We start from the raw sequence: 15,164 nt of genomic DNA on the forward strand, positions 1-15,164 counted from the left end.
TTTGGAGGCCCCTGTCCAGCTCAGGGCCCCCAGCAAATTGTCTGATTTGACTTCCCAGCTGCAAGACCCCTGGATTTTTGCTCTAACCCCTATTAAAAGTCACATTTTCTGTAAATTGTCTGCCATAAATTGAACTGCGTCTCGTCACATTTATTGCTAAAGAAGTCTCTGGGAGGCAGATCCAGTTAAAATATTCTTCTTTTTTTTATCAGACTCTTTTAACCCCTATACTGCATTGTGTCAGTGACAGAACCATAATGCCTTTTCTCACCATGCCATAATACAGTTCAGATGCAACAGGAAGAGACTAAATGGTTTCAGATCTGCATAAATGTATGTGAATAACAATATTGCCTTCCAGGGAGTAAAAACATGACATCAGTTTGAACCTTAAAAAGCAGGAAATCCAGGTCAAGGAGAAAAAAAGCTTATTGAGGCATTTAATGCATCTGTTGTTTTTGACTGTTCATGAGCTCATTGAGTTATAGACAGCTTTCATTGTGCAAAAAGAGATAGTGTGAGGGGAGAGGAGGAGGGGAGAAATTGCAGAATAGTTTGTTGAGGACAATGGCTCAAGTCAGCGTGGCCGTCTGAGGTCTGTTTATTCTGTCCTTACCTCAGGCTCCCTTTACCCAATGTTTATTATTCATTTCAATTCAGTAATTCAAGGAGAAGATATGTACAGGCCCCCCTGCAGAGGTTTTTGTGACTCCACGATACTCCTTCTTTCCTTCCGAATTGTATATTCAAACTTACTGAAGTGATACATGCGGAATTGTTTCATTTGAGCCAAATTTCCTTGATGATGCATTCCAACGATTGGAAGTAATGTGGGTGGAAAGGATGAGTCATACATCATCTATCCATAAGTTGCTGCTGGTGCAGAGCCGAGTCGAGCCCCTGTTCACGGCGCTGACGGAGTGGTGATGTCAGAGCTGTCGCTGTTCTACTCACTCACCCAAACACAAACCTCTCGGGGGCATGGTGGAATACAATAATAGCACTGAGATGGTTCTGCATTTAACATTTAGTCTTTGCATTGTCAGTGCTGCGTAGTCATTTGAAGCTTTTCACATTTTTTTACTTCAGTTGATTTTCCTCTCCCTCAACATCCGTTTGGCAAAGATAACATCAGTGAAACATTTCTTTCAACTACACAGCCATAGTGTGCACTCAGCCTAACTCCACCAGTGACTCAGTGTTCAAAACATCTGAGGAAATTACCACCCACATACCATTGCACAAAGTGTTGCAGATGTGCTCTTAAGCAACTTTGTGCAATGGTTAGCGTCGATGGAATGATAAGGCACGAAGCTGGTGGCTCTACCTCGGTGAAGAAAGTGACTCATCATTGGATAAATTATGGAGGTTACATAACAACTGTACTTCCCCATCATAGTTTTACTGAAAACTATTAATTCATCAAGAATGTGAACAAATCTTAATGTCTTGATAACAGGATGTTGAGTTAAAGAGTCAAAGAACAGACTGTCCAGTCTTTTTTTGTACATCTTACAAAGAAATCTTACTGTTTGTTGTGCGTAATACTGGATTACTTCAACTTCTAAACAAAGCAATCCCTACAATCATGTGGACGTTGAAGCCTCTCTGTTGGTAGTTAAGACCATGCTGCCCTCTTGTGGTAAAAGATGTAACATCCTGCCATCCATGCTGCACGGTAAACCACAACCCATTTATATGAAAACATACAGAAAATTTCAAGCGGACAAACAAATACTACCAGTTTGAAAATTAGCAGGCGGAAGTCATGCTTAATTATTCCTATGATTTGTTCAACTCACCATAATTAACTATACCATTGTACTACACCTATTTTTTATGCAGCGGGTTACCTTTCCTAAATTTATACTGAATTAACTCCGTCTAATATATGTGTTTTCAATCAAATCAGAATATATGCAACTATATCTATTAAACATGCAATACATCATATTAGCATCAACTGGCTGATTTTAATATACAACCATTATGATATAGTAACATGCAGCTATCTGTTATTAATAATTTGAGGCACAACATATTATATTTACATTTATGTAACTTGTTCTATTTAATATAAATCACTATGATGTATAATTCATATACCTAACTATATATGTGATACACAACTCTACTTTGCAGTATAGATGGTAAATGGTCTCAGCGGCTTTCAGATCCCTCGTTCGGTGCTTTCTGATGTTTCGCAAGAATGTCGTGGCAAATGTGTCCAAGCACAGCGTGCGCAAGGTCGTACAAACCTGATTAAAGGGTGTTGCTCAATTCTGTGTCTGTAACCCCGAAATGTTGTATTGCGTATGGGGCTGGGCGAGAGTGCGTCAGAGAGAGAGAGAGAGAGAGAGAGAGAGAGAGAGAGAGAGAGAGAGAGAGAGAGAGAGATGAGGATGGGGGGATTCTTCTGCCCGTTTAGATATTTATAAATGATTTATTATTTTAAAAGCACTGATCAGGACTGGCAACTTGAATTTCGTTGAGTTGATATTCTCTGCATTGACAAATAAAGCTTCTATTCTATTCTAAAGTCGGTAGCATTGGAATCCGTCCATCATGTTGTGTAGAGATCGGACAGAATCAATTTCAGGATGGTGATTTTAAGAAAGATGTACACTTGTACTGGATGAAATTATGTAATTTCAACAAAAATATCGAGAAACTCACAGCAATCACTAACTAAATCAGTCATTTTAGATTGGGGATCAAAAAATGTAAGCCTAGGTTTGATTTGTGGCCGGTTCAGATCTAGAGGATAAGAGAGAAGTGCTTTAGATGGTTCAAGAGTGATCAAGTGGACCCCCCCTCCCCCACTAGACTGAATGTCAATAATGCAAATGCATCATTTCTAAAACCTTAATACTCCCATTTGCTATTCAGGATTTCTGTTGTCAATATTCTGTCTCGATAGACACCCCCCCCCCCAAAAAAAAAAATAAACAACAAAAAACAAAAAACCCAACAACCCTAAAAGAAGTTCATTTATGAGACCCACAGAAGGCATTGCACAACTGGCTGAGTCATTCTCTCTTATCTAAGCTGACCTTAATGTGTGAAATCAGTCAAATACTGTTTTAATGTCTTACACTGCTGAGGGCATATATAGAGAGGGATAATAGACTTCCTATTTTAGCATTCATTCAAGCAAAAATGGGATAAACAAAACATCTTGGTTGAGTAACATCATCGTTATCATGGAACAGAACAATTTAAACCATTCTATCAGGCTGAGGAGTGAATGGATATATACAGTATATATACTGTATATATACTGTATATACACAGTATATATACTGTATATATACTGTATATATACTGTATATACAGTATATATACAGTATATATAGTGTATATATAGTGTATATATACAGTATATATACTGTAAATATACACTATATACACACTATATATACCGTATATATAGTGTATATATAGTGTATATACAGTATATATATACAGTATATAGTGTATATATAGTGTATATATACAGTATATATACTGTAAATATACACTATATACACACTATATATACACTATATATACTGTATATATAGTGTATATATACTGTATATATACACTATATATACACTATATATACTGTATATACACTATATATTCAGTATATATACAGTATATATACACTATATATACTGTATATACAGTATATATACTGTATATACAGTATATATACTGTATATACAGTATATATACTGTATATATACACTATATATACACTATATACTGTATATATAGTGTATATATACTGTATATATACACTATATATACTGTATATACACTATATATTCAGTATATATACAGTATATATACACTATATATACTGTATATACAGTATATATACACTATATATACTGTATATACAGTATATATAGTGTATATATTGATTTGACAGCTGCAAACTGTTGATTCATTCTATGTGCTGTATACACACAAAAATTACATATACTGATGAATGAAAAAACATGTCTGATTGGTCAGTTGAGGGTTGGGCAATTCGTTGTATTCTCTAGTCCAATCCTGTTTAATGGAGAACGCTGTGCACAGTGTTTGGGGGGAGTTACTTCACTGATGGGCAGCAAGCATGCAGAAAAATTCAGCGATGCAAATTCAAAAAAGTAATGATGCAAATAAAAAACAAGACACCGTGTCAATAAAACACAAAATATGCGGCCAATGTCTGTAATTGGTCCGGGTTACCGGGCGCCATTACGACTGAAGGACAAGCAGATGAAATGCTGCATTTATAAAACTGTTGTCAATATCTCTTCTAGTCACATAGCAACTGCATTATGCTGCAGTCTCATCATCCCTCTGGGGTTGCAAAACATCGTCAAGCTAGCACAGATAATGCACCTTGCCAGTCCTTGTTAGTGGCAGCCTTTGCAAAGGGTAGTAAATACAAGCGTGGCAGCACAGATGTGTTGAGTGCACCCAGCTGTTACAAGATATTTAACAAAGGAGTCGGTTCCATTTTACAAAGTATAGAGAATAAGCGAACCTTATTAAATTTCTAATCCAATCATCTTTGTAAAAAATTATCATAATACATACATTAAACTGCTGATTAACAAACTGATCACCAGCAGGAAACTCGAGTTCAATCCACTGAGACAGTTGTTAGGACAGGTAGGACAAAATAGCCATTTTTTTGCACTGTTGAAGAAATGTTTTTAAAGTTACACTTCACCCAAAAAGAGTATTTTGCCTTTAGAGTACTCAAACATAGATGTCTTGAGCTCAAAAGATGTTTCTCAAAGTGTTGGATTGCTAAACACATTGCCAGATAAAGAAAACATGGATGATCCCTGATGACGTGGTTCAGTATTTGTAAGCAGACATTTTTGAACAACTTTGCTGTTGTTAGCTGCCATTTGCTATTAGTTTGTAGCTAAATACGCTGGACTTACTGCATCACAAAGAAGGAGGGGAACACAAGACTTGCAAGTACTTGAAAGTAAACTTTTGGGTATCACGTTAAGCATATTTTCAAAAATGATGAACTGGTACATGAGGGGACCCATGAAAGCATCTTCAGTTCACCATCAGTGATAGATGACATTCACTAACATACACACAAGGAATAGAAAAGGACTTTTTAGTGAGCTCATTTATTTTACTGCAACGTACAGTGGAATTGTTTCTTTTGAACTCATAGTAAATCTGTGTCTTTGTTCAAAATGGAATGAAAATGCAGTGCCAAAAATAGACATCAATATCATCTATTTATTAAGTTTGAAAATGTAAAAACAATCTTTAAGGAGATTATCAAACTCAGTTTATTAAGTGTACTCTCACGGATATGTTGCTATGACTAAAGTGACATCAGTACACCTCAGATTAAACTGTAGTTTATTTTTGGGGCTTCTGTAAAGAGTTAGAACGTCACATAAAGCCCTCTGGTTCTGAGGAAATCAAGAATTTACAACTCAGTTTGGACAAGATGCCAAATAACTGACTCGCATTCGATCGCCACTACTGCACGGATAATTGATTGAGATTGGAAAACCAGAAGAGAGAATGACTGAATAGATACTTTATTTATCCTCTACACAAAATTAGAATTTAAAAATATTAAAAAAAGCATATCTGATGATATTAAGCGGAATTAGAAGAGCCAGAACCCGTTTCAGCAGATTAGTTTATACTTATGCAATTCTAATATCGTCAGTGTGGTTTGTAATGTTGTAGACATCAAGATCGGCACAATCAGTTCTTCTCCTTCGACGGCTGTCCGTTGATCTGGCCGGACTCCCAGCGCTGCCAGAGAGGAGCCTTGTGACCCACTGCTCTGTGAACTTTTGCCTCCTGCTGTGAGATAAGACGAGAGAGAAAGAAGATTTTGAGTGGGAGATTAGCTCCCTCCTCTTCATCTGCTGAGTTTAGGATCAATAAACTGTTGGAACATGAAAAAAAAATTTGTTGAACACATAGTATGTGAGAATCCTGAAAGCCAAATGTCTTGTTTTCTTACAACTGTTGTCGTCGCTTGGCTTATAGGAAAACATGAGCTCCAGAAAACCAGAGACACAGGAACATATTTGAAACTCAATTCTACTCGTTCCATGACTGACATGATGAATGGCAACTTTTGTTGGCCTAATCATCGATCTTGTCTAAAGCGATAGTAATTCAGATTACCGAGGTTATGCTGAAAAGATGGCGATGACAAAAACTGTTTCATGATTCTGTAATCCTTCACTGGCATGAAGAGACTTTGTGTTCTTACCAGTGTTGTAAACAAAATAAACACAGATCTCACAGACAGACGGAGACAAGAAGCTATTTAAGCTGTCGCATCACCTGCGTCTGCTCTGATTTAATCTGCTCTTTCTTGGATGGAGGAGGCCAAACCCGTTCCAGTTTCCCTCTGGACTGTTGCTTTGCTCCTGAAGGAGAGGAAGAAAAAAAAGATAGTATGTTTAAGTTTATTTTTTCCCAGTTTTAGTGACTCTGAAAGAGGAAGAGAATGGAATGTAATACACACCCCCTTTAGATGCACATTCAGTATATGCAGTTTCCTCAAATCTGCTCTGGACATTTGATTCCTGATTACTTAATGTATAGACAAATTAAATGAAATTACATAAAGTGGAGTTTATTTCACTCAGACTCTTGTCAAATTAACATCCAAAAATTTGGGGAAATTTGTTTATTTGCTGTCCTCTTTGTCCCAGACCCACAGAGAACGGTTCAGTTAGTTGGTGGGTGGGAACTATTAGCATATTTCTGTCAAGCCACCAAATACACTTTTCTCCCAAATCTTGCCCTCAAAACCAGGGTTATGTATATCATCCGCTATGAAATAACAACTAAAAATGACAAATTATTTTAATTGTAGAACCGGATGCATTGGCTGAACAATAATCTGAACTACAGGTTTTGCAAGGTGAAGGCATGCTAACTACCCATTCACTAACATTCATTGCGCGAAGCAAACTATCAGGTGGCCGGTTGAGGAGGATGGAAAAATGCATTTTTCTCAAAAATGCTGCCTTGTCAATTTATGCTGCTGTGGTGTGCCTGGATTATCCATTTTCATACACTTTTGTATCATTACTGGTTCAGCCAATGAACTTGTTGGACAATTGTGTTTAGCCCAGCCCCAGGCACCTCTGCCATAGCTTTGTCATTTCATCTTGAGTCACACGTCATTATCAAACCAGAGTGGCTGAAAAAAGCTACTCACATAGTACAACATTGTGAGACAGTCCCTAACTGCATGCACTGCCGACAAGGTCTCTTGCTGGCCATATAGGCAGCATCCACACACTGAGGTCATAAACATGAGCTGTGCATATGGACTTTCCTTTAAACCAGACATATCAACTGTCTTTAGTCATTTGTACACAACACTCCACCTTTTGCCGGCATCTTTTGACTCAGATCAGGCCCGTGCTAGAGTGATGTACCCTTAACAGCTTGTGACAGGGTTAACGCTGGATGTCGATAAGACTCCAAGGATAACTGTGTGATGCTAATATAGACAGGCATCCATTTAAGTGCCAGAGTGTCAGAAGCAGAGATGTGCAAGGAATAATGATCTAATTGACTCAAAGACTTGTAGACATACTCGTATTTAAGTTCAAGATTCCCAATATATATATATTTTTTAATTTTACAAAGGGATTCATTAAGATGGACCAATAAAAACTTGAGTCAATTATTTTCTGTATAAGAGTGTAGAGGAGTGTCACAGCCTGAGGAAAAAGCTGCTGCAGCTGGGCGGGGTGTCGCCTTTAAAGGAACATACTGACTTTTTGGAAAATGCGCTTATTTGCCATCTAACTTAAAGACGGAAAAAGGCCCATTGATGCTCAATGTTAAAACATGCATACTGATATGGACGGAGCCTTTTGTCCATACTCTGTCTTCATTTTGTCCATATTTCTGTACGTTTCCATGAAACTTACGTACAGATACGGACCAAACAGAGCAGTACCACCAGAGATCGTGGGCAAGGCAAGGCAAGGCAATTTTATTTGTATAGCCCGTTTTCACCACCAGTTTGTCTCAAAGGGCTTCACATGGCATCATAACAACATCCTCTGCCCTCAGACCCTCACATTGACTGAGGAAAAACTCCATAGAAAACCCTTTGAACAGGGAAAAATCTGAGAAACCTCAGGGTGAGCAACAGAGGAGGGATCCCTCACCCATGGCAGGGGTGGGGGCAGAGTTGCTGTCATTACCCGATTAGTAGCTCTAGTCAGACACAAAGAAGACATAGCAATGGAAGAATTTTTCGAGGAGAGATTGTGTGACTTGTTATGGTGGATGTGGGGGCCATCTGGCAAAGCAAGTTCTCGAATGCCTCGTGGGCATACTAAAGTATTGGAACTGACACTAATCGTCAATTTCTCTCATCCGCAGTACTCAAGAAAAGAATTCTCCGTCCTCAAGTCGTGGTGTATTTAACGGCCTCACTGACCACCGCCTCCGACCACGTTGCTTTTGTTTATGTCTTTTATGCAGGATATACATTATCAATACCTCCTCCACATTTGGCATTTTTGTTTTTGAGTTTGTTGTCATAAACTTTTGACTGTGGGCTGCCCCCTGGTTGAAGTATTGGTTAACATCCATGCCAACGTAAAGGATGCATGGAAGTATGTAAGCAGTGACAGTAACATCGTCTGAAATGGATGGATACATTTTCGTATGTACATTGAGCATAAATGGGCCTTTAGAAGATAGATTCCCTTCTCTCCTCTTTGTGTGCATTAGCAAGCTGAGACCCAGAGAGACTGGCTGACTGTTAGTTAGCTTAAGGCAATGAATGGTAGATGATGAGAAATGTTAGCATACCTTCATCAAAAGTCCTCAAATAACAAGAGAACAGAATCCAGAAGTAACTACCCCCATCCTCTCTCACCAAGTTGGGTATGATTAGTAGTAGCAGTCACCCTTCTAGTTGAAAACAAATGTTTTGTTTTGCTGTTTCTGTGTTTCTGCAATTTCGACACCACGAATGCAGAAGTATTTTGCTCATGGGAAATGTTGGGTCCCTCTGAACTAAGTTGATGTGGTTCTATCCTACTCCATTTGTGGAGTGTTTTGAGAGAGCCGTCGCTGTGATTTGGTACAATATAAATACATTTGACTCATGAGAAGTAAACATATCTCTATTTATTAATATATTCTTAATCCTAAAGGATTCATGAATAGATTAGGTAAGGACTGTTTTAACCTTTGTGGAAGAGGGCAAATAGGCACATTTTTCAAAAGTTGGCAAGATCTTTTAAAGTATTGTGTTGGCTTTGAATTGTCACCTCACCTCGCCGATATCCCTGATACTTGATAAATGGATACCACCCAGCAGTGCACATCACATGCCAATTTCAAATTGTCAACAATTTCTATCACACCTCTGTTTAAGTTAACAAGGGCTTTGTTATGTTTCCTAAAGAAATAAATCATGCATTATAGTAACTTAATGTAAATGATTTAAAATTAACAGTGGACTAATGTATATCCAAATAATTAAATCTAGCTTCCAAATCTGGATTTGTTGAATTGATATGATATTATGAGGGTGGCACAGTGATGCAGTGGTTAGCACCTAACAGCAAGAAGGTTCTGGGTTCGATACATGGCTGGATCGTTCTGTGTGGAGTTTGCATGTTCTCCCTGTTCCTGCTGGGTTCTCTCTGGTACTCCAGCTTCCTCCCACGGTCCAAAGACATGCAAATGGGGACGAGGCTGATTGATACTCTAAATTGACCGTAGGTGTGGCTGTGAGTGTGAATGGTTGTCTGTCTCTATGTGTTGGCCCTGCGATGGACTGGTGACCTGTCCAGGGTGAACCCCTCCTGTCACCCGAAGGCTGCTAGGATAGGCTCCAGCCCCCCCGCGACCCTTAACAGGATAAGTGGTAGAAAATGAACGGATGGATGGAATTTAGATTACCCAGATTCCTTCCTGTATGTGCACAGAAAATACAAATGCTTGCACTACTCATCAGTGTTGATAACATGTACCATCTTCTTAGCAGCAATACAACAGTGTAAACTACTAAAGTAAGAATCAGATATTCACTTAATGTAGTAAACTGTACGATAGAGCTTCGTGCTAGGAAGTTTCAAGAATGCAATATTGACCATAGAAATAATTACACCACAAAGTAGGAGTCATAGCAGAGCTGTAGGATTAGATTACAGGTGTACAGGTCCATAAAATGAAGGCCAGGGATTGAATATTTAAATAGTGTAGCTAATGGAAGTTAATTTAACTGCTACAAAACAGTGCATCAAACTGTGTATTATACCTCTACATATATTTGATGCTAATATTTAGTACAAGCAGGTAATTTTAGCAGGGTGTTGGAAGAAACGTAATAGAGTCCAAATTAAAAGAGAAAATTGTGAAATATAGTACAAACACCTCAAAATAATACTTCATTGCAGTATTTTACTAAGTGATCCACCACAGTTTTACCTGCTCTAGATGTGATTGGTGACTTCTCATCCTCGCCTCCACTCTGGTGATTGTCTCCATACAAAGTGTATCTTTGTCTGCGCAGCTCCTCCTCTCTTTCTTTAGCCTCCCGGATGTCCCTCTCGACCTCAGGCTGCAGAGCCAGTGCTGGACGCAATTTGAAGAAAGGATTTTGTTTGAGGATGGCAGATTCCTGATTTCTGTTTCTCTCCTTTGTTTTGCCCCACATATCCACAGCTGACATGGAGGCATCGGTGCTTATGGAGTCCATACTTCTGTACATACGTGGATGTGTATCGTATTTTGGGTAAGGGGATAAGCGTGTTTTAGAATCTCCAGTTGGGCTTTTCGATCGTAGGTTTACAGGACTTTTTGCCCTCTCAGTGGTTGTAGTTTGATAAAGCCTGAGGGATTGAGCTCTGGAGATGGGGTAACTGCTGACTGAAAACATCTCCAGGCTACGTGTGCGCTCCAGCACCGAAGGGTAAATGTGACCCTTCATCAGGGTTGAAGGGGGTTTCTTGTGCCGTGTCGGACCCTCTGTATTATCCTGATGGAAAGCCTCAAACAGCAGTTTTGTCTGCTTTAATTGGCGGGCCTCACCTTTGCTGTAACCCCCTGGAATCTTCCCTTGGTTGACCAGAACCAGTTCTCTCTGAATCTCCTGACTAATCTCCTTCTGCATCTTCTGCTCTGAGAACTGCCAGTCATCACGCTCGCCCTGTCCTACCTTGATGGGAAGTGGCTCAAGCAAGATATTGGTCTTAAAGGGGAATTCCAGGACATCTGGAGGATCTGCAAGATTGAAAACTCCCCCTGCTCTCTGAAGATTCTGTTTTCCCTGAGCTGCCTCGTGGATCTGCTTGTCTACAGAGGTCTCAGCAGCTGAGAATCGGTGGAAGCTTGATTGAAAAGTGCATGTTTCATGAGTGTTGACTGAATGCCACTCAGCACAACTGTGACCTGGATCATCATCAGGGGAATCAGCCTCTGTGTTCTGGTGGGGCTCTGGCTCTGAAGGCATCATGGATGAAGATCTTCTTTCTTTATTTTCTTCTTCATTTATCTCATTCCGATCATTTTCTCCCCTTCCCATCCTATTTGTCTTTGTTCTCTCATCCTTGACAGTGTCACACCACTCTTCCTCCTTATCCTCATTCGTTAGATCCCCTCCTCTGGCACTCAAATACTCCAAACCTCTCTCCTCATCTCTCTTCTCTTGGAGAACTTCCTGGGAGGCACATGATGTCTCGGACAAATGAACATCCTGTCTTTGCTGTACCAGCTGCAGACGCTGAAGCAGTACCTCCCCTTGTTGGATATCGGTCGCTATTATATAACTTCCATCTCCTTGCTTCTCCCTTCCCAACATCTCCTGACGCTCATCAGATGAAGACTCTGTCAAATTTTCTTTAGCCAAGCCTTCACCCATGGATACGGTGGGTACCTCATTAGAGCCACTATCTCTCCTCACCCTCATGGATGTTGTAACTTTATATGTCAGGGATCGAGTGTCAACATGTTCCTCATTGTCACTGGTCTCTTCTGGTAGTTGACTGGCTCCTGCATCAGTCTTGGTCACTGGTGTGGAGGCATTTGTCTCCGCACCAGCATAGGTGTCATTTTCTGTCATTTTTTTGTTCTCCAATAGTCCATGAGATTCAACTAAATCCACTTCGTGAAATCCTCCTGTCTTCTCCATTCTTGTGTTAAAATTGGCCTCATTTGAAGAATTTTCTGTGATTTCTTTTCGTTTTGGATATTTGTCTCTGTCTACATCAGGTTCCCCCCAGTTTTCCTTCCCTTCACTCAACATAACAAAATCCACAGTGTCCAGTTGTGATTGGTCCTGTCCTGTTGCGATATCCTGAAGCATTCCTGCTGATGGATCCATCAGACTACCTGCACCTTCTCTGGATATTTGCTCTTGGTGTGTTGGTGGAGGAGTCTGAGCTGCACCTGCTATCACTTTATCCTCCTCGTTCAATGCTGCCATCAAGCTCTCACCATGATGCCAGTGTAAGCTTCTGGGATTAGCTTTAGCCTCTGTGGCGTCACCTGCCCCATTTATAAGGGTCACACTGGAATTACTTCCCGTTCCACCCAGGTAACCCTCTGCTGGCAACAAAGGAGCCATGTGGGTTGGAGGTAGACCAGGTGGTAGTGGTGGGATGAAGACATAATCCGCACCCTCATCATCCATCACACTGTAGTACCTCCGGATCCCTGCAGGGGCAGTGGGGGTGATTTCAGTTTCATCTTGGGTCCCCTCACCAGAGGTTACTGATGAGCTGATGAGTCTCATCATCTCTGAATGGTCTGCCATGGGGTCAGAGTCCATCTTCATCCACAGACCATTATCATCCTGGGAGGCCAGACCCTGAGGGCTTGCTGTTGGAGCTCTTGTTTCCATGGTAACCCGGCTTTGAAGCACTCAATGGTGATTCTCTCTGTTCCCTTTTAAGAGCTCTCTGCATGAGACACATGATAATAACATTTTTTATGAGTATAATTTATTGACTTATTATCTGTTAATATTAATTATGGTGATACACTGCTGAGTGCAGATGGTAAAATTTACTGCTCAGAAGAGAAATTGTTTTTCAAGTTTAGGGTTGAGGTACAAAATAGGCATAATTTAGATCATCTACTTAGGATTTGTACTTTGCTATAAACCATTATTTGGTAGAATGAGTACTTTGAGCTGTGGCCATAAACCTTCAGAGCTGAGCTGATGGATCCTACCAGCTGCCCATGATGTGTTCAAGTTTGTCCATGCAAAACTCTCTAGCCCCACATTTGCTGATTAACCCTCTGATTCCTCATACCATTTGACATACCTGGAGGATTTTCAACTTTCCTTGAATCATTTGTGACATATGTCACATGTGTGTTTCCTTCAGGCAAAAAGACAAAAAAAAAAACAAATCTAAACTTAAAATTGCTCTGTTTATCACCCAGAACTCTTTTGCATTAAGAACTCATTAAAAAATACAAAATTTGCACGAACCATCTTAGGCAATTAAGCTTCAAACTAAAATCTCCCACCACACAGATACGTAATTTAAACATTACATTTATAACACAAACAGTAAAAGACAAATAAATTATTGTGGCAGTTCCTCATTATTACTCTATTAAACCATAAATTTGTATGAAAAAAATAAAACATGAAATTTTACCTCAGTACATGCATGTGTTTTTTTCTTTAATTTTGTAAAATAAATAATAAAGAAAGTGAACTAACCATTATTATTCCACTATTTATGGCATTCTACTTGTGTTCTGCAAAAACTGTATTTCACTTAACTCACCTCGTAGGAATGAAGCAGGAGCAAAAAATTGCACTAAAACAGGTTCAGTAGATTGAACACAAATTTTTTGAGAGACAAGCAAATAACTTGAAAGGAGGAAAGTTTGGAATTTTTGTATGATGCAATGTTTATTCAACTTAGTTTAATATGATGTCATTTTTTAATCTATGCAACCTTCATTTATTTATTTATTTTTTTGTACATTTGATGCCATAATTCGTATTTCTATTTTCTTGCCCAAGGACTGTGGGAGAAATGAATGCTGGAACGGTCAATGATAATCCAGAGTCCTTCATAAATAAACAAATAAACATCTCGGGCAATGTTGTGACAATGGATGCCTTAAAGAGCTACAAGCCATCACTATGTCAGTCTGCTGCAGTGGTCCAAATTCCAACACCAAAAATCAGGCAGTCTGTTTTATGTATTTGTAGGTATGCAGACATTTGCTATGATTTTTCACCTTCTATTGTAATGCCTTCTAAAATGCATGAATAAAAGTGTATAAAGAGAGTAAATATTGTCTTGTTTTGGTGATCCCCTCATCTGACCTCACACTGTAAATTCTGACCAAAAAAGGCGATCTCCTTTTTCTCTGTCTGTTTTGACAGGATCTGCCCAGCTTGCAGACGACACACTCATCTCATCAGTTTTCTATCAGTTTCACCTGTTCAGCAACTTCAATAAGACAGTGATTTCCACTGTAGCATCAGCTGTAATTTCATGTGCATGATGTAATACAGTGCATCATAGAAGACATGAGCACATAATGCACTATCACCAAATACCTTTTCAAAATATGTTGTCTAGAAATAGCGTTGCGACATAATCTGGTTCCCTGAGCTGCAGGTTTACATCTCTGAGTCTATATTTACACCTGAATTGAAGGGCTTAATGCCCGCCATACTGCAGTTGAGGATTATCACAGTAGCTCCACCACACAGAACATAAATCTCCAGCAACAGGACATATTAATGCCAGCTAATGAGCTTAACCTGTTTCTTCCATTCTCCTTTAAGGAACACCTTTCCTCTCTTATTATGATGAAGGTTCTTTTACATTTTTATTCTAAAACTTTAGTTAAGTGGCTCTTAACCAGCCGTGCCATGACTCTATTATCCAAACTGACATGTAGACATGAATACTATATTATATCATTCAAAGTTTTCATGGCAATTAACAGATAAAGCTCTCCTCTAAATATCTGTCACTCAAAGAAAATAGTGCCATAAAAAGTTAGTGAAGATAATGTAATATTTTTGGAGGAAGAGACCCACCTGAGTGTAGCGCAGCGGTCATCGTGTGTTTATGTGTGTGTAGCAGAACCAACCTCAATGAAGTGATCCAGATGATGATCCATATGATCGACTTAACTCATCTGATGACATG

At 39.3% G+C, this 15,164-nt stretch overlaps 1 protein-coding gene across 4 annotated transcripts; it reads right to left on the reverse strand.

Moving 5' to 3' along the window:
* Positions 1 to 3,933: 3,933 nt before the first annotated feature.
* LOC147245859 (uncharacterized) lies at positions 3,934 to 15,155 on the reverse strand. 4 transcript variants are annotated; one of them, XM_086185628.1, is made up of 4 exons: positions 15,053 to 15,155; positions 10,462 to 12,932; positions 6,328 to 6,413; positions 3,934 to 5,832 (listed from the first exon to the last, which is right to left on the reverse strand). In XM_086185628.1, exons 2-4 carry the CDS (start codon positions 12,872 to 12,874, stop codon positions 5,734 to 5,736), a joined length of 2,598 nt encoding a protein of 865 aa, XP_086041754.1. In that variant the 5' UTR covers positions 12,875 to 12,932; positions 15,053 to 15,155; the 3' UTR covers positions 3,934 to 5,733. The 4 variants fall into 4 exon arrangements, with proteins under 4 accessions (XP_086041754.1, XP_086041752.1, XP_086041753.1 ...); XM_086185626.1 differs by having other exon boundaries at positions 3,937 to 5,835; positions 15,106 to 15,142; XM_086185627.1 differs by lacking the exon at positions 15,053 to 15,155 and adding an exon at positions 13,302 to 13,349 and having other exon boundaries at positions 3,937 to 5,835.
* Positions 15,156 to 15,164: the final 9 nt, after the last annotated feature.

Source organism: Aulostomus chinensis, chromosome 18, assembly GCF_037954235.1.
Source record: "Aulostomus chinensis isolate RoL2024-O1b breed Wild chromosome 18, RoL_Achi_v1.0, whole genome shotgun sequence".
NCBI lineage: Eukaryota > Metazoa > Chordata > Actinopteri > Syngnathiformes > Aulostomidae > Aulostomus > Aulostomus chinensis.